Genomic DNA, 17421 nt, shown 5'->3' on the forward strand with positions numbered 1-17421 from the left:
GGCTACCGCTGCCGCCGCTTCCCTTGGACGAGTGCATCGACTGTCGCCGCACAGACCAGCTGCTGGCGTGCGTGTTAATAACGACGCCACTGCGACTGCCGCCACCACTGCCACCACCACCACACGACGACGACAACGACACTTGCCTGAACCGATCACTCCTGTCGTGCTGCTCTCCTCGTCCTCCTCCTCCTGCTCGGTCGACCGGGACCTGTTCTCTTGCTCGGGCCAGGTACTGGTGCTGCTGCTGTTGCACGGCTGCGGCTGCGGCGGCTGTGGCGCCTCGTGGGGCTGAAGCTTTGACTCGCTCTCCACCGTAGCCACTGTAGCCACTGTCGGGGTCGTCGTCGTCGGGGTGGTGGTGGTGGTGGCGTGTGCTCGGACCGCCGTGTGCGCCAACGCCATCAGGGCCGGCACCAACGCCAACGGCAGCAACGGCCGCCTCGTCGTCGCCCTCGAATCTCACCACCAAGGGCAGCCCGGGCTGATGACCAAGGAGGGGACCGTGCGTCGTCGTTTGATCTTGGTCGGCAGGCGACAGTGGCAACAGCGCTTCAAAACTTGTCGGCGAGGGCGACGCTGATGTACTGGCAGGTACCGAGATGGGGGACGCGCGGGAGTGGTGGTAGTGGTCACCAGCAGCAGGAGGAGCGTGGGTATGCACGGGAACGGGGCGTCGTCGTGTGCGGGCTGCGGCGCGATGGTGCTGGTCCTCATCGCCCTCTTCAAGATTTACAAACGAGACGGATCGGTGTTTGGGAGTCTGCGCCCCGCTGCTGAGCGAGAGGGAGCGGCGGAGGGCCGAGAGCGACAGGCGGTGGCTTTGCCTGCTGCTATCGTCTGGGAAGAGGGCCTCGAAACTCTGGAGGGGGCTGCTCGATGCCGATATGGGCCCCATCGCTGTCGTCGTGTCCGTGTCCTCGTTATCCGTGTCAAAGTCGAGAAAGTTTGTCGAGGCCGGTGGCAAGGCGAAACAGTCAGAGTAGTCTTGGAACAGCAGACTCGGCCATGTCTGGCGCCGTCCGGCGTTGTTGTTGCCGTTGTTATCCTCGGACACGGCCGCGTACGGGTGGTAGACTCGCGGCGCCTCGGCGTCATGGTCGCCAGCGATCAGCGGGGCGTACCGGTGCCGCTGGTGATGCTGCTGCTGGCGGGAAGCAGCCGCCGCCGCCGCCGCCTCAGCCTCCCACGCCGCCGCCGCCTGAGCATGCTGCGAAGCGAGGGAAGAAGCAGCCAGCGCAAGCGCCGCCGGCGCCGTCGGATGGAGGAGCGGGTCAGCCCGAAGCGTGGCGGCGAGCGAGGCGGTCCGAGCGGCGCGCGGGTCGTCATGCTGCTGCTCCTTGTTCTTCTTGTCCTCTGCTTCCGGCGGCCCGCCCTCGAGCAGGTCGTCGCTGGGGTCAGTGTGCACATGCAAAAACTCACGCAGTGAAGAAGAGCTGGAATGTCGGGGTGTGTGCTGAAACAGCTGCGGCGTGCTCGCACTCGCCGCACACGGCGGCGGTAGTGCTCGCCGACGACGGCAGCGATGGCGACGATGCGTCGGACGACGCCGTGGCGGCCGGGCTGGCGGGCCACTCGGCGGCCAAGTTGTCCTCGTCGCTACCGTCCACATCGCGCGGCGCACGAGGAGGACAGCACGGGCACATTGGCGAGCGGGCGGGCGGGGGCGATAGTAAAGTCAGTGTCAGTGGGAGGAGGTGTTGCTCGCTGGAATTGTGAGTGCCGTCGTCGTCACCACCGCCAGCAGCAGCAGCAGCACATCACACCACGACGGGCGAGGCGAGTGAGTACGTGCGTGCCTTGCTCCGTCTGTCAGTCGGGCGTTCCCTCTTCGGGTGGCCAGGCCAGCTGAAGGAAGCGGCGCTGGACGGGCGGCGCGTGGGCGCGCGCGTAGCGGTGCGTAGTTTTTTCTGCGTTCCTTCTGTTCGCGTCGTGTGCGACTCTGCCTGCCTGCTACCTCGCTCGCTCGGGCCAGCGTGCGTGTCTGCGCAGAGACCCCGCACACAAAAGATGTTCTCGGCGGCGTATGTACGTGTGGCGCTGCACGCGCACTGGGCATGTGTGGCGCATATGGAGCTCGAGCTGCGTTCCTCGCTTGTTCGCTTCATTCCTTGCCAGGCGCCTTGCTATCTCCCCGGCCGGTCGGTCAGTCAGTGTCAGCTGGGTGGCAGTCAAGGCGCGAGATAAGATTCCAAGGGCGCGCGCCCGGCGTGAGGCGTCGGTCGGTCGGTCGTTTCATGAACAATGTGAGGAGCGAGGGGCCACAACTGAGACATTCGCCAAGAGGTGAGGTCGCGGCCGAACGGGATCAAACGTGGTGCGTGGCGTGCCGTGGCGTGGCGCTGCCTTTCGGCTTAAGTGACCGATGGTGTCGGATCAACGTCGCCCTTACTCTGGTTGGCTCGCGCCTTGCTCTTTCTTTCCGAGGCGACACGACACGACACGACACTGGATGGTGACAGCCTGGTGATGGTCTGATAGATCATGCTAGACATGCTAGATGCGGCGGCGCGTTCCCGAGTGCCGAAGACAAAGACAAAGACGATCCGACACAGGCAATAAAACAGAGACAATCAGCCGATGCAAAGCCGCCGCTGAAGAGAAAGACAGTCACGCCACGCCGCCCATCGGGCCAGCCGTTCGCTCCGATTCACCGTGTATCAAACAAAAGATCTCAGTTCACTTTCCGTGCATATGTAGGTAGAGCCTATTTACGACCCTTAAGCCTGCTCCTTCTGCTCCTTCTCGAACTTGGCAAGGACATCGTCGATGCCGCCGACCATGTAGAACGAGTTCTCGGGGACGTGGTCAAACTCGCCGTTGAGGATACGCTCAAAGGCGGTGATGGTGTCCTTAAGGGGGACAAGCTTGCCCTGGATACCAGTGAAGATCTCGGCGACCTGGAAAGGCTGCGACATGAAACGCTGGATCTTACGGGCACGCTCGACGGTGAGCTTGTCCTCCTCGGAAAGCTCGTCCATGCCGAGAATGGCGATAATGTCCTGGAGCGACTTGTAGGCCTGGAGGATCTGCTGGGTCTTGGTGGCGATGTTGTAGTGGCGCTCACCGACGACACGGGGGTCAAGCATACGCGACTTGGAGTCGAGGGGGTCGACGGCAGGGTAGATACCGAGCTCGGCAATACCACGCGAAAGCACAGTGGTGGCGTCAAGGTGGGCGAAGGTGGTGGCGGGGGCGGGGTCAGTCAAGTCGTCGGCGGGGACGTAGACGGCCTGGACCGAGGTAATCGAACCCTTCTTGGTGGTGGTAATACGCTCCTGCATACCACCCATGTCGGTGGCGAGGGTGGGCTGGTAACCGACAGCCGAGGGGATACGACCGAGAAGGGCAGACACCTCCGAACCGGCCTGGGTGAAACGGAAAATGTTGTCGATGAAGAGAAGCACGTCCTGGCCCTCCTCGTCACGGAAGTACTCGGCGATCGTGAGGCCGGTAAGAGCGACACGGGCACGAGCTCCCGGGGGCTCGTTCATCTGGCCGAAGACTGCACGTGTGTTAGATTAAAAGTGTAAATTTCTGCCACAAAAAGCACTCACCAAGAGCGACCTTGGAGTCACCCTCAAGGTTGATGACACCAGTCTCACGCATCTCGTGGTACAGGTCGTTACCCTCACGGGTACGCTCACCGACACCGGTGAAGACGGAGTAACCACCGTGGGCCTTGGCGATGTTGTTGATAAGCTCCTGGATAAGGACGGTCTTGCCGACACCGGCACCGCCGAAGAGACCAATCTTACCACCACGGGCATAAGGGGCAAGGAGGTCGACGACCTTGATACCGGTCTCGAGAACCTCGGCCTGGGTCGACTGCTCGACGAAGGCAGGGGGGTCGGCGTGGATGGGGCGGGTCGAAACACCCTTGATCTCACCACGCTGGTCAATGGGCTGGCCAATGACGTTCATGATACGGCTGGAAGTGATGTCAGAAATATGTTGAATCGCTTTTGGTCGATGCTACGTACCCAAGAGTCTGGGGGCCGACGGGGATGGTGATGGGGGCACCAGTGTCGACGACCTTCTGGCCACGGACAAGACCCTCGGTACCGTCCATGGCAATGCAACGGACGGTGTTCTCACCGAGGTGCTGCGAGACCTCGAGAACGAGACGGCCGCCCTCGGGCTTGGGCTGGCCCTCAGCGAACTGGACGTCAAGAGCGTTGAGGATAGCGGGGAGGTCATCCGACTCGAAGTGAACGTCGACGACGGCACCAATGACCGACTTGATCGAACCAGTCTGGAGGTTGGCGGGGGTAGCGTAGCCGCGGGTAGCGTTGGCTGAAGAGACGTGGTTAGTACCTCGACCTTTGATACGTTGCAGCTCCTCTTTCTTCAATTCGACCCTGGATGTTCCGAAGCCCTCCGCATCACACCTGCCCCGACGCCGAAAAGAGTTTCAAAAACGTCGGCAGCGAGCTCCAGCTTGCCATGAAAAGATGCGCGAAGGGCCCGGGCACCGCGGGGTGGTATTGAAAAGAGCCTATGCTTGCAACTCACCCTGCTTGGGGGCAACGTTGACGCGGGCCTCGGCGCGGGCCTGGGGGAGGGCGGTGGCAGCCTTGGCAGCGGTGGTGAAGAAGGCCGCGTTGGCGCGGGCGTTCTTGAGCTGCTGGCCGCCGCGGCGCGAGAGGCGGATGGCAGAGCGGGTGACAAGAGTCATGTCGCCGAGGTTTTAGAGAGGGGAGAGAGGTGAGGAGGAGGTAAGGAGAGGAAGGGGTGTAGGAAGAAGTAACAGTCAACTTGGTGGGGAGCACACGTTACCGGGGGGGAGGGGTGGTGCGGCTGGCCGGCGGATGGGCGCCCTCCTGCACCAAAACCACCCACTCAGAACGGAGAATGGCTGTGAGCCCTCGGGGCAGGTCGCGGCAGCGCCAGGGTGCGGCGGAGATATGCCCGGGTCATATCCCCGCCAGGCGTGCAGAGCTGTGGCGCCTGTGCATTGCGGATCCAAATGACAACGTGGTATGGCCTCCACTCCGGCAGGTACCGTGAGGATTGACCAAAAGTCAGAAAGTCATCGATATCGAGACATCATACACACCACGCACAATGAACGCGGCAAGGCGATTCCTCACGACAACGGCGACGACATCAAAAGCTGCTGCGGCGGCATCTATCCAGGCGATCCCCGAGGTCGTTGACGCGCGGGTGCTCCCCAATGCGCTGTTCAACCTCATCCGCCGCAACATTGAGGCGCGTCCAGAGGGCTCGAGTGGGCCCATTCAGATCCGCAACCCCTTCATTGGCATTGCGAAGTGCGTCGAATGCGGGACGGTATTTTGTGTGCTCAGCTAACTCTCCCCAGCGAGGGCCACAACGGCGCGTGGGTCGTGCCCATCTCGGCACGCCGGCAGAAGCAGTACCTGCAGCAGTACCCCGGCTGGGCGCTGCCTCCATCGCCTCTGAACCGCGTCGACGAGCCCAAGGCCGTGCAGTGGGTCGACGGCACGCTCGTGACGTGGGAGGGCAGCGTGCCGGCCGAGAAGAAGGCATTGGGGCTTTACGGCTCGAGGAAGCGCATGTTCAAAGGCCACAAGCACGAGCGCGAGAAGGCTTCCCGCGTGCAGGAGCGCAAGGATCGTCTCGAGGGAATGGAGAAGCGCATCGAGATGTGGAAGAAGGTGCGTGGGGTGTTGTTACGGTGTATTGTTGTTATTGTTGTGATTGCTGACGACGACGCCAGACCAAGGAGGAAGCGAAGAAGAAGCTCAAGCCGTCTCTTCCTTTCTAATCCCCTACACATTTTCACTTCTCACTTGTACGAACCATGCATGGCAGGTAGCATCAGGCGGGGGGAAGGGGGTGTGGGTGACTCGAGTCGACGTGTGTGACGAGGGGCGCAAGTGGGCGTGAAGTAGCCGGTCGCTGCCACTTCGTCGAGGAAGATCCCGAGGAAGGTCCTTTGGGGTGTCGTGTGTGCACACACCTGCTTGCTGGCATGTGACGGGGCACAAGGGCAACAACATACCTGTTCCAGACCGTCTTTAAACGGGACAATGCCCCGCCGGCCCCGCCAAGTGAAGACGAAGGGAACGAGGCAGCTCAAAGCTTGACGAGCTCGTCGAGGCATCAACCTGCCACCAGCCAGCTGCCACAAGGTGATCGCCCTTCCCTCCTGCCTTCCCCACCCCAACACTGCACACATATCGCCTTGCATGCATGTACATTAGTTCGCTTATACCCACCCCATCATGATGCATGCATTAAATACTGGCCTCTGGTGCACGAATGCACCCAGCACCCACTGGCGGGGATTTTCGGCATTAGGCCTTGCGGCGCTTTGCGCCAGGCTGCGTCGTCGTAGTCTCTCACCAGTCGTCACCGTACCGTCGTGCCCACAGCCAGAATTGCTTCCGCGCCCGCGAGCACCCGAACCACCACGAGCCAACGAAGTACGGCGCATTGCAGCCTTGAACTCGCGGACGAGTGCATCGATCACCACCACACCACCACCACTCATCACCATGGTTCTCCTCGGCGGTCCCCTCGGCATCTCGTGAGTGTGGGCGCGCGTGCCGCTGGCGCCGGTATACACGCTGACCCCGTTTCTCCCGCTTTCGCCGACCTCGTGCCCCGCTCGTATCGTACTGTCCGGTGACTCTGCGCAACTCGCCTCGCCTGCACACCCAACTCCACGCCCACAGCTTCGCCAAGCAGATCAAGGCCTACTCGGCCGGCCTGTACAACTCGCTCCGCCCCCTCGCCAACGCGTACGCCAACGCCGCTGGCCACCGCAAGGTCGGACTCAAGTACGACGACCTTTTGGTTGAGGAGCGCCTCGATGTCGAGAAGGTGGGTGCGCGTGGTGGCGTGGTGTGGTGCTGCGTTGGTGCGGTCTGAGCAGGAGGCGGGTGCCCTGAGGACGGAGGGCGGGGAGGGACGAAGCAGAGAATCATGGCGAGGAGAATGAGGAAGACGACGCCGACACACAATCGGCAACTGTGACGTTGCCGGCCGACACACCGCATATCGCACACCGCACCACAACCCCAACTCCCCCTCAACTCGCACTAACCACCCCAGGCTATCTCGCGCCTCCCCGCCAAGGAGGGCTACGACCGTGTCTACCGCTTCCGCGTCGCCTTCCAGCAGGACCTGATGCGCCGCCCTCTCCCCAAGGCCGAGTGGGTCAAGGCCGAGGACGTGAGTGGATTCGCGTGTGGGCTGTGGCTGCAGCCGCAGCTGTAGCCCACACAAATGTACGCAAGCCCTAACACACCCCCAGGACGTCCGCTACCTCGCCCCCCTTGTCGAGGAGGTCGCCCGTGAGGACGCCGAGCGCGCCACATGGGACACGATCGAGGTCGTCCGCAAGTAAACCGACCCTGCGTAATCTAGACTGCGTCCTATGCAAAACAAAACGTAACGGATATCACATCCATGTGTATGAGTTGAGGGGGTGTGGGTGGGGATGACTTTAGGTCTGGATCGCGTCTAGGGGGTTAGAGCACGCTCGTCTCCGGCGTCGTCACCTAGCGCCAAGGTGTTTGCCGGCTTCTCGGCGCCGTAGTATATCCTCTGGATGAGGACGCCTGGCGTTAGTGCTATGCGGCAGGTGGCACAACGCACCAATGTCCCAGCAGATGGTCATGAGGCCAGTCACCTTGAACTGCAGCGGGTTGTTGCGGATAAAGTAGTATCCCGTCCTGCGGCGGTCAGCGACGGTGCCACGCGGCCACCTACTTGAACGTGTCGCCGAACAGCCAGCCGGCGAGCGTCGTCGACCGGAAGCCGTAGCACGACTTGCGGCGGAAGTTTGAGATGAACTGGGGGACGGGGAGGGTCGACTCTGGCTGGTCAGCGCGGGGTGAGGTCCAGGGTGACCCACCAATCGTCAGAGCGAGGTATCCGAGTCTGTTGTCAGTATTGCACCGTCGGCCTCGTCTTACACATTAATGTACCTGCATCGTCAGCTTCACGCCTGCGAATACGCACGTACCATCGGAACCGGCCCAGGGCAAACTGCAGGACAGAGAGCACAACAATCAACCCGGCCAAGAACTCGAGGTAGCTGCCAAAGTTGTCCCACTGCCAGAAGTTGAACGGGCGGCGCCATGCCGGGGCTTCTGGGGCGGCGCTCTCCTCAGGCAAGAATGCCGTGCGGTCCGTCTCCTCGTCGCCCTCCGCCTCGTCGTCCCGCTCGACGGCCTTGGTCTTGCGCTGCGGCGAGTAGTACAGGCAGATCCACAGCAGTGCGAGCTGCGAGATGATGAGCAGCAGGGCCTGGACGAGCAGTGCTGCACCGCGTGAGCTTGGCTGAGGCAGGGGCCACGTACGCGTCTCAAAGTGCTCCCCGAGCCAGAAGAAGACGCGGATCGTACATGCGATGATGATGACGCCGCAGACGTCTACGGGCGGTGTGAGCGGTGTAGAGTTCGTTAGTCACGCACCATGAGAGAAGCCCGACGAGTCCCTGCAAGTCAGCGAGCTCGTAGCTACGCCTACCTCTTCTTGATAATACTGTAAGCCTGGAGGGTTAGCTACCTGGGCATGCTTAACCGTTGGCAACCCACCTGGTCGACGTAAACGAGCGGCGGGCTAGAGTCAGCGCCAGCCCAGCGCGCCGCACGCACCCGACGGCCATGCCGACCGAAGCAAGTGTCCCGACTACTGCCTCGAAGCCCATGCTTGTGGTCGTGTGCAGCGTGCGGAATGGGTGATGCGATGGACGATATGGAGGCAAGAGTTGCGCGGCCTGGCAACAAGGCTACGCTAACCTGCGTGGGCCCCGCATTGGGCGCTGGCGGCGAGCGACGGGCGGCGGCGCACTTTCGTCGTCGCGCCGAAAAGGCATCACCCGGCAACGACAGCCACTTACTCGGCTCACTTCTCTTCGTCGTTCGCTCACGCCCACCCCCGCCTGCACCATGGCCGCCACCCCCGTCCCGCCTAGCACGACGCGCACGCCGCTCGAGTACCGCCCCAAGCCGCCCAGCGAGGACCTGAAGGAGCCAGAGGACTACAAGGTCAAGTTCAAGGTGCACCAGGTGGGTCGACGAGCTTCAACGAGGACTGCCGTTCCTCGGGTCAGGAGGCAAGGCTGACCAGATACAGAACCACAAGACAGTCAGCAAGGTGTGTACTGTCCTTGCCGCTTGCATTGTACGCTGCTAACTCCCCCAGTTTTCCGACCCGTGCGAGAAGGCGTCCAAGGCCTCGCTGCAGTGCCTCGAGCAGACGCGGTACAACAAGGGCGAGGTGGGTGGTGTGCCCAGCACCGCGCGTCATGCTGACTCCTGCAGTGCTACGAGTACTTCAAGGCGTACCGCGAGTGCAAGGCGAAATGGGTGCGTGTGGTGTGTGAGTGGGAGCTGACGGCCAGCTTGAACAGCGCAAGAATGACCGGAAGAATGGGGTATGAGGGGCGCAGCGAGGGAGGATCATCGGAGAGAGAGAGGGAGAGAGATGTGCACACAGGAAGACTCGACGCAGACGGGCTCCACGGCCACGGCCACCATTGTACTCGCGCACAGCGCACATGCAGCACTACTGAACAAGGGCCGAGACGAGCAGGAGCAGACACGACGGGTAGTACAACATTGCATAGATAGCGTGGGCGCGGCTGGCCAGGACATCATATCGTCGGGAGTCAGTCTCTACTCGAGCTTCTCGAGGTAGTCGAGGCGGTCGAGCACGACCTGCTTGCTTGTCTCCTCGATCTCGCCCGCCAGGAAGACCTCGTCGAGGATGGCGTAGACCTGGGGCGTGGGTGAGCTTTACTTTCCCAAGCGACGAACACCAACGCACCTTGTAGAATGAGAAGACGAGGTCGAGCTCACACACGTTCTGGAAGAAGGCGTCTGGGGGAAGCGTGAGCGGTGTTACATTCGCGCAGCGTCACCGCACGCACCTAGCACCTCGACAAACAGGTGGATCGCCTCCAAGTACGCCAGCTCCGAGTCGTTCGAGTCGACGCAGACGCAGAAGAAGAGGCCGGCGTAGCGGCGGTACACGATCTTCTCGTTACGGAACTGCAGTGTCAGCGCGCTCCCGATACAATCCCTCAACCCACCTCGACAAAGTTGGACTGGTACTTCTGGTCGCGGGGCGCGATGAGACGGTGGACCTCGCCGCGTATCCTGACCTGGCGGGTGAGCTCGGCGCGACGGCAGCAGTTACACACCTTCTCGTCGTCGGCGAATGGGACATACCACTTGGACAGCCGTGTCTTGCCTTGGCGGTTCTGGGGTCAGCGCGCGCGTGTGGGGAGGTGCTTACTTGGACGAGAATGAACTTGATCATCTCGGTGAGGTGGGGGAGGGAGAGTTGAGGGGAGGGGTGAAAGGGAGTTGGCGCTGCGACTTGCGTGCAGTCGTGTCCGTGTCCGTGTGTGCTGGTCAAATGCTAGATGTGCTGCTGTCGTTGAGCGAGCCGTCGGAGTGTTGATGCCCAGTTGTGGGTTGTAGTTGCCGCAATGTGAGTCAGTCAGTTGGCACTTGTCAGTGACGACGACGATGGTCACTCTGGCTCAGGGCACGGGGAATGGCGACTGATGCTGCAGCACGCGACGACCCGCGAGCGGCAACAAGGTTCGGGCCATCTGCCCCATTCACATGGCCATCGCAACGAGCGCTGCTCGTTTACACTGCACACTATACACACCATGTCGGCGCAGTACGACCGTCTGCCAGCCGACGAGAGGGCAAGCTTTGAGCTCACCGAGCGCGGCGCCGACGCCAACGCCTCGGCCTCGGGCAGCTCGCCCCGCAGCGGCGCACCGCCGCCGCCGTACCGACACTCGCTCGACAGCGTGGGCTCGGGCTCGGACATTGTCTACCGCGACACGCTGGACGCGGACCCGTTTGACGAGAAGGCCTCGGCCGCGCGGTATAGCGAGCAGGCTGAGCGCGAGGACGGCGACGACGTCGATGAGGACGGTATCGGGTTCCCTGTCGAGCCTCGGCGGGTGCGTGTGGCGTGCTGCGATGGGGGAAGGTAGCTCGCTCGCTGACTCTCGCCTCGCAGCTCCGCCCGCGCAAGAAGTCGCGCAAGATCCTCGCGGCGCTGATATTCATCGTGCTCGGAGCCGCGGCCATCGGCATCCTCGCTGCCTCGGGCTACTCTACCCCGTCGTACATGGTCAAGAATGGCAACCGGCACATCACTATGGACCATGTGTTCAACGGCACGTTCAACGCGCACTTCAAGGGCCTCGCATGGGTCAAGGAGGCTGCAGACGGCACATACTCTGAGATCGATCCCGCGACCAACAACATTGTGCTGTCGACGATTGGCGTTGAGAACAAGACGAGGATCCTCGTCGCCGCCGAGGATGTCAAGGACCCCGCCACGGGCGAGAAGCTGCACTGGGACGCGTGGGGGCTGTCCGCCGACGCCAAGTACGTCCTCTTCCGCACCAACACCAAGAAGCAGTGGCGCCACTCGTACTTTGCAAACTACTACGTCCACCGCCTGGCGACCAAGAAGACGTTTGCGCTCTGGGCGCCGGCCGACGTGCCCGCCGTGTCCTACGTCAAGTGGTCGCCGACGGGCCACGCGCTGGCGTTGGTTCACGAGAACGACCTGTACGTCGTCCCCGACGCCGAGCTGGTCCAGTCCACGCCCACGCCTATCCGCGTCACCGACGACGGCTCGGCTGTGGTCTTCAACGGCGTCCCGGACTGGGTGTACGAGGAGGAGGTGTTCCAGACCAACTATGCCCTGTGGTGGTCGCCCAACTCTGAGACTGTCGCCTTTGTCCGCAGCAACGAGACGGAAGTCAAAGAGTTCAAGCTCCAGTACTACAACCCCACCGACGACGCGTTCTCGGTCCACCCGTACCTCACCGAGCTGGACATGCGGTACCCCAAGCCCGGAACCCCGAACCCGCTTACTTCGGTGTACACGTTCTCGTTGCGGTCGTACCTGAACAAGGCTACGCTGGATGCTTCGAAGCAGGTGCTGCACTGGGCTGGTGAGATGGAGCAGAAGGACCGCATCATCGTCGAAGTCGCATGGGTTGCCGACGACGGACTTATCGTCAAGGAGATTGACCGCGCCGCGCGCGTTGGCCAGGTTGTCGTCTTCACCGGCGGCAAGGCCGAGGGCCAGGTCGTCCGCAAGCTTGGCAAGGACGGCGAGGAGGGCGACGACGGCTGGATTGACCACGGACAGAACGCGCTCCCCGTCAAGGCGCCAGTGGAGGGATACCTCGACATTGTGCCCAAGGACGGGTTCGACCACATTGCGCTGTTCATGCCCATCAACGCGACGCAGCCGATCTGGATCACGTCGGGCGAGTGGGAGGTGACCAAGATCAACGGCATCCACGAGGAGACTGGCACAGTGTTCTACACTGCTGCCAACCCGTCGATCGACAGGCACGTCCACTCCGTCAACCTCCCCACCACCACCTCGCTGGTCGCGTACGAAGCCGTGTCGGTCGCGCTCACGGACACGTCGGCACCGGGCTACTACGACGTGAGCTTCTCCCCCAAGGCAGGCTACTACAGCCTCACGTACCGTGGACCCCATGTCCCATGGCAGCGTGTCGTCCAGGTTGGTGAGGGTGGGCTGGACCTCTTGCTCGAGGACAATGCCGAGCTCAACACGACCATCTCCGAGTTCCACCGGCCGATCGAGACGCGCACCACGTTTGCGATCAACGGCAACGACCTGAACGTGCAGGAGATCTGGCCGCCCAACATCGACACGTCGGGCCGCAAAAAGTACCCCCTCCTGATCGAGGTGTACGGCGGGCCGTACTCGCAAAAGGTGTCCAACATGTTCCGGCGCGACTGGCACACGTTCCTGGCCTGCGAGCAAAAGTACATCATTGTGCGCATCGACGGCCGCGGCACAGGCTTCAAGGGCCGCAAGCTGCGCAACCCCATCCGCGACAACCTTGGCACGCCAGAGGTCGAGGACCAGATCGCCGCCGCCCGCGAGCTCATCAAGCGCAAGTACATTGACCGCAGCCGCGTGGGTATCTGGGGCTGGAGCTACGGCGGCTTCATGACGCTCAAGACGCTCGAGGCGAAGTCGGACCTGTTCAACCTGGGTAGTGAGTGGCAACGACCCGTCTCCGCGAGCCGCGAGCCCAGCTGACCCCCCCGCAGTGGCCGTCGCACCAGTCACCGACTGGCGGTTCTACGACTCGGTCTACACCGAGCGCTACATGAACACGCCAGAGGCCAACAAGGACGGCTACGACCGCACGGCCGTGACCAACGTGACCAACTTTGCCGGGCTCGACCTGCTGCTTGCCCACGGCACGGGCGACGACAACGTCCACTTTGCCAACATGGCGTCGCTGGTCGACAAGCTCACCCAGGAGCGCGTGCGCGGCTGGCGCATGCGCACCTTTACCGATTCGGACCACGGCATTTCGACCCGCGGCGCTAACCGCGAGCTGTACGAGTGGATGACCGAATACCTCCAGGAGAAGTGGGGCCACGGCGGCAACGTGCAGCACTAGGACGTTGATAGATAGACTTGTCGTAGATGCCCATGTATACCATTGCAGCACTAGCCGCCTAAGAGTCAAGAAAATGCGCAGGAATACATGCAACGAACCAACTATGAGATCTACTTCTGAACGTACGTCAAGCCTGGACATTACACCATCGAGGTGCGTGGCCGGCTTGGGGGCTCCGACTCTGATGTAAGCGGCACGGCCTCGTAGTCGTCGAGGTTGACAACGTTGCGGCGCGAGCTGCCAAGGCGTGCCAATGGCGAACGGTCAATGAGGTCCGAGAGCGCTGGCACGCGGCGCGCGCCGTTGATGACGTCGGCCGCAATGTTCTTGGCCGCCGCGGTGGCAGCCACGCGCGCGGCGCGGAACTCGGCCATGCCGCGGTTGAGGCCACCGCGCTCGTAGTGCTCGCCGGGGGGCACCGAGCTGCGTGGCCGGCGCCACCACTTGAGCGTGAGAGACGACAGCACGACCGAGACGGAGGAGAAGGCCATCGCGAGCGCAGCCATCATCGGGTGCAGGTGGATGCCCCAGGGAAGGAGGATGCCCATCGCCAGAGGAATCATGAAGATGTTGTAGCAGCACGCCCAGATGAGGTTGGCCTTGATCTTTGAGAAGATTGCCCGGCCGAGGTCGAGCGCTGCGACGACATCGAGGAGGTCGCTTCGCATGAGCACAACGTCGGCGGCCTCCATGGCGACCGAAGTTCCAGAGCCAAGAGCGATGCCGAGGGATGCGGCAACGAGAGCTGGCGAGTCGTTGATGCCATCGCCGACCATGGCGACGTTGCCCACGGATTGCAGGTCGCGCACGATCGTCGCCTTGCCCTTGGGGCTGACACCGGCGTACACCTCGTCCTCATCGATACCAACGGCGCGAGCAACAGCACAGGTGGTCGCCTCGGAATCTCCGCTAAGGAGAGCGACACGGACGCCCATGCCACGGAGGGCAGCAATAGCCTGGGTCGACGTAGGCTTTGGCGTGTCGGCCAGAGCGAGGGAGAGAACAGGGATCGCCTCGCCGTCACGGACAATCGACACGAACACGACCATGCGGGCGTCGTTGCTCTGCTCAGACTCGAAGCGTTGCAGCGCACCGGGGAGGGCACTGGAGCCGGCCTCCGCGGCCTTTCCGTTTCCAGAAGCAAGGATGTAGCTGGGCTTGCCGAGGCGGATGCGCTCCTCGCGGCCGTGCATGCGAACGGTCGCCTCGATACCCTCGCCAGGAACAGACTCGAAGTCCAGGACCTCGCCAGCGGGAGGGGACAGGCCAGCCTCGGACAGCGTCTCACGGCCGTACGCTGCGACAGCGACGGCGATCGGGTGCTCGGAGCGGGACTCGGAAAGCGCAATAAGAGAAAGAACAGCGTGGCGCTGGAGGGGAGGGGCGGCGCTGGTCAAGCTGAGAGCCTCCGAGCTGGTAAGGCCAGAGGCGGTCGTTGGCGAGTTGCCCTGGGCCCACTTGACGTCGGACACGACCATCTTGCCAGTGGTAACAGTACCAGTCTTGTCGAGGACGACAATCTTGACGTCCTGGCACGCCTCGAGCGCCTTGCCGCCCTTGATAAGGATGCCGTTCTGGGCGCCAACACCAGTGCCGACCATGACTGCGGTGGGGGTCGAGAGACCAAGGGCACAGGGGCAGGCGACGACGATGACCGAGATACAGAGCTTGAGGCACACGCCAAACTTGGACGCTCCTGGAGCGCTGAACGCCGACGGAAGTTGGTGCTTGAACATGGCGACAGCCATCCACGCGAAGAACGTAGCAAGGGCGAGCGAGATGACAATGGGCACGAAGATACCAGCGATGCGGTCAGCAAAGGCCTGGATTGGAGCCTTGGAAGTCTGAGCCTCGTGGACAAGGGTGACGATGTGGGCCAGAGTAGTGTCCGAGCCAGCACCGGTAACGCGGAAGGTGATGGTGCCGAGACCGTTGACGGTACCGCCAATAACCTGGTCTCCGACGCCCTTGGCAATGGTCATTGACTCGCCGGTGACCATGGACTCGTCGACGGCCGACGATCCCGAGATGACGACGCCGTCGGCAGCAATCTTCTCTCCAGGAACAACGAGCACAATGTCGTCGACCTGGACGAGCTCGGTGGGGATCTTGCGAGTCTTGGAGCCAGCCTCAAAGTCCGTAGGGTCGACAAAGATTGTTGCAGATGAAGGAGTGAGGGCCATGAGGTCTGTCAGGGCGGCAGACGTCTTGCCCTTGGCCATGTTCTCAATGTACCTGCCCAACGAGACAAACGTGATGAGCATGGTCGACGTGTCGAAGAAGACCTGGGGGCGGTGGTCGGGGTTGGACGAGAACTGGGCGAAGAACATGGACAGAACCGAGTAGGTGAACGCGGCGGTCGTGCCGAGGACAACGAGGACGTCCATGGTGGCCGAGCCGTGCTTGAGAGAGCTGTACGCCTTTTGGTAGAACGACTTTGCGAGGAAGCACTGCACCGGGATGGTGAGGAAGAGGCAGACGACGTTGCCGAGGTAGATTCCTGTCCAAAGCTTGATCTGGGTCCAGCCCAAGAAGGGGAGGTACATGTGCATCATGCCGATGATGAAGTTGGGCACGGCGAAGCAGGCACAGAGGATGAAAGTCCGCCTCCAGAGCGCTGTTTCGCGGTACTTCTTCAACGAGGCCAGCTGCGAGTCGTTCTCGCTCGAGGACGGGATGAACGATAAGTTGGAGAACACTGCGGCGACATGGTCGACGATTGAACGGAGCGATGTCAGGCGGGGGGTGTAGAGGAACGCGAGGCGGTCATATGGAGGGTCGTACTCTGCGTCACTGACACCTGCGCACGACGACACCTCGCGCACGACCTGGGGTGCGAGCGACACGTCGTCAAGTCTGTGCTGTCAGCGCGAGGCCCTCCTTCTGCGGTTGTCCACTCACCCATAGACGAGCAGCTCGACGCTCAAAATAGCGCTCTTTGCCACGACCTCGGCGTCGAAACCGACGTCCTCAATCTCCTCTGCGATACGGGCGTCCGTCCACTTCTGCCCCTTGGCGTCGAGGAACTCGGGGTCATACTCGATCACGGCGCGCTCAGCGAGCAGCGAGACCTGGACGCTCTTGATGCCGTCGAGAGCGGAGAGCTGGCCCTCGATCGAAGCAACACAAGCACCGCACTGTGGTTGTGTAAGCTGCGTTACTTGTGTGCGAGGCCGTCGGCCGGCACGCCGACGCCACCCAGCCGCATTGACAACTCACAGTCATGCCCCCGACGGTCAGCTCGACGCGCTTCGTGAAGCCGTCATCGAGAAAGACAGACGACTGCGGCTCGTCCTCGCCCGACTCGAGGAGCTTGGCGTGCACGTCGAACCCTCGAGCCTTTGGACTGCCAGGAAGCTTGAGGAGCGAACTGATGGGCGACGTGATGCCGCTGATGATGCTCGCCGCCATGTCCGAGACGGACGAGTCGCGTCTTCTGTGGTTTGTAGGCCGGGTCGCCATGGTGGTGGCCGTGGTGTTGTTGTTGGTGCAGTAGAAGCAAGTCGACAACCGGCCGGGTGACTAGATGTCGGTGGGTGTCACCGAGGGAAGGTCGGTGGTCGGGAGTGATGAATTGTGCCGTGCGCGGGGCGCGGCGCGGGGGAGAGAAGGGAGGGAAGGATCGTGGCGGGGAGTGTGTTTCTTGGCTTGCTGATTGTTTCCAGCGGGGGAAGGGGGGGGGGGGGGGGAAGGAGTGGGAGGGGGAGGAGGAGAGTATGGTACAAGTTGACGTTCGAAGACTACAACCGGCGTCGTCGACGAGTGTCAATGGAATGGGTTGGACTGCAGCAAGGCTGAATAAGGTGGTGCACTCGTCTGTCCACCGCGCAGCGTGCCCCGTCAGTCGCCGCACCTTTGGTCCGTCTGTCGCGTCGACCCAAATGTGCCTTGCGTCTTTCCTATTCAAATTTGGGCCCGGCAATCCAATCCACCAGCGGCCACCACACGGTCGCCGTATTCTTCGGCCGACTGAAAGCCTGCGGCGG

The 17421-nt window shown here is 62.4% G+C and overlaps 9 protein-coding genes across 10 annotated transcripts; 4 read left to right on the forward strand and 5 right to left on the reverse strand.

Moving 5' to 3' along the window:
• Positions 1-554: 554 nt before the first annotated feature.
• Positions 555-1646, reverse strand: LOC62_06G008477 (uncharacterized protein; the record flags this gene model as incomplete). Its single annotated transcript, XM_062775013.1, is given in 3 exon segments — positions 555-587; positions 599-1391; positions 1423-1646. 3 exon segments carry the CDS (start codon positions 1644-1646, stop codon positions 555-557), a joined length of 1050 nt encoding a protein of 349 aa, XP_062630997.1.
• Positions 1647-2672: 1026 nt separating this feature from the next.
• On the reverse strand, positions 2673-4783 carry ATP2 (ATP synthase subunit beta, mitochondrial). Its single transcript, XM_062775014.1, has 4 exons — positions 4516-4783; positions 3984-4296; positions 3558-3931; positions 2673-3505 (listed from the first exon to the last, which is right to left on the reverse strand). Exons 1-4 carry the CDS (start codon positions 4676-4678, stop codon positions 2721-2723), a joined length of 1635 nt encoding a protein of 544 aa, XP_062630998.1. The 5' UTR covers positions 4679-4783; the 3' UTR covers positions 2673-2720.
• Positions 4784-5051: 268 nt separating this feature from the next.
• Positions 5052-5807, forward strand: LOC62_06G008479 (uncharacterized protein). The gene is made up of 3 exons (XM_062775015.1): positions 5052-5273; positions 5324-5639; positions 5702-5807. The coding sequence occupies exons 1-3, from the start codon at positions 5068-5070 to the stop codon at positions 5747-5749; spliced, it is 570 nt and encodes a 189-aa protein (XP_062630999.1). The 5' UTR covers positions 5052-5067; the 3' UTR covers positions 5750-5807.
• A 637-nt stretch (positions 5808-6444) lies between these two features.
• On the forward strand, positions 6445-7390 carry qcr7 (Cytochrome b-c1 complex subunit 7). Its single transcript, XM_062775016.1, has 4 exons — positions 6445-6514; positions 6663-6810; positions 7042-7161; positions 7244-7390. Exons 1-4 carry the CDS (start codon positions 6483-6485, stop codon positions 7334-7336), a joined length of 393 nt encoding a protein of 130 aa, XP_062631000.1. The 5' UTR covers positions 6445-6482; the 3' UTR covers positions 7337-7390.
• A 3-nt stretch (positions 7391-7393) lies between these two features.
• On the reverse strand, positions 7394-8680 carry Pqlc1_1 (PQ-loop repeat-containing protein 1). 2 transcript variants are annotated; one of them, XM_062775017.1, is made up of 9 exons: positions 8592-8680; positions 8532-8556; positions 8464-8486; positions 8409-8431; positions 8295-8366; positions 7954-8255; positions 7702-7811; positions 7588-7664; positions 7394-7550 (listed from the first exon to the last, which is right to left on the reverse strand). In XM_062775017.1, exons 1-9 carry the CDS (start codon positions 8642-8644, stop codon positions 7453-7455), a joined length of 783 nt encoding a protein of 260 aa, XP_062631001.1. In that variant the 5' UTR covers positions 8645-8680; the 3' UTR covers positions 7394-7452. The 2 variants fall into 2 exon arrangements, with proteins under 2 accessions (XP_062631001.1, XP_062631002.1); XM_062775018.1 differs by having other exon boundaries at positions 7954-8366.
• Positions 8681-8844: 164 nt separating this feature from the next.
• Positions 8845-9515, forward strand: COX23 (Cytochrome c oxidase-assembly factor COX23, mitochondrial). The gene is made up of 5 exons (XM_062775019.1): positions 8845-9005; positions 9067-9093; positions 9142-9216; positions 9261-9305; positions 9341-9515. Exons 1-5 carry the CDS (start codon positions 8886-8888, stop codon positions 9377-9379), a joined length of 306 nt encoding a protein of 101 aa, XP_062631003.1. The 5' UTR covers positions 8845-8885; the 3' UTR covers positions 9380-9515.
• A 28-nt stretch (positions 9516-9543) lies between these two features.
• aps-2 (AP-2 complex subunit sigma) lies at positions 9544-10435 on the reverse strand. Its single transcript, XM_062775020.1, has 5 exons — positions 10237-10435; positions 10031-10201; positions 9869-9989; positions 9766-9818; positions 9544-9716 (listed from the first exon to the last, which is right to left on the reverse strand). Exons 1-5 carry the CDS (start codon positions 10258-10260, stop codon positions 9615-9617), a joined length of 471 nt encoding a protein of 156 aa, XP_062631004.1. The 5' UTR covers positions 10261-10435; the 3' UTR covers positions 9544-9614.
• Positions 10436-10591: 156 nt separating this feature from the next.
• Positions 10592-13485, forward strand: DAPB (putative dipeptidyl-aminopeptidase B). The gene is made up of 3 exons (XM_062775021.1): positions 10592-10924; positions 10984-13021; positions 13077-13485. The coding sequence occupies exons 1-3, from the start codon at positions 10622-10624 to the stop codon at positions 13433-13435; spliced, it is 2700 nt and encodes an 899-aa protein (XP_062631005.1). The 5' UTR covers positions 10592-10621; the 3' UTR covers positions 13436-13485.
• Positions 13486-13505: 20 nt separating this feature from the next.
• ccc2 (Copper-transporting ATPase ccc2) lies at positions 13506-17111 on the reverse strand. Its single transcript, XM_062775022.1, has 3 exons — positions 16655-17111; positions 16337-16572; positions 13506-16291 (listed from the first exon to the last, which is right to left on the reverse strand). Exons 1-3 carry the CDS (start codon positions 16895-16897, stop codon positions 13576-13578), a joined length of 3195 nt encoding a protein of 1064 aa, XP_062631006.1. The 5' UTR covers positions 16898-17111; the 3' UTR covers positions 13506-13575.
• Positions 17112-17421: the final 310 nt, after the last annotated feature.

Source organism: Vanrija pseudolonga, chromosome 6 (genome assembly GCF_020906515.1).
Source record: "Vanrija pseudolonga chromosome 6, complete sequence".
In the NCBI taxonomy this organism is placed as follows: domain Eukaryota; kingdom Fungi; phylum Basidiomycota; class Tremellomycetes; order Trichosporonales; family Trichosporonaceae; genus Vanrija; species Vanrija pseudolonga.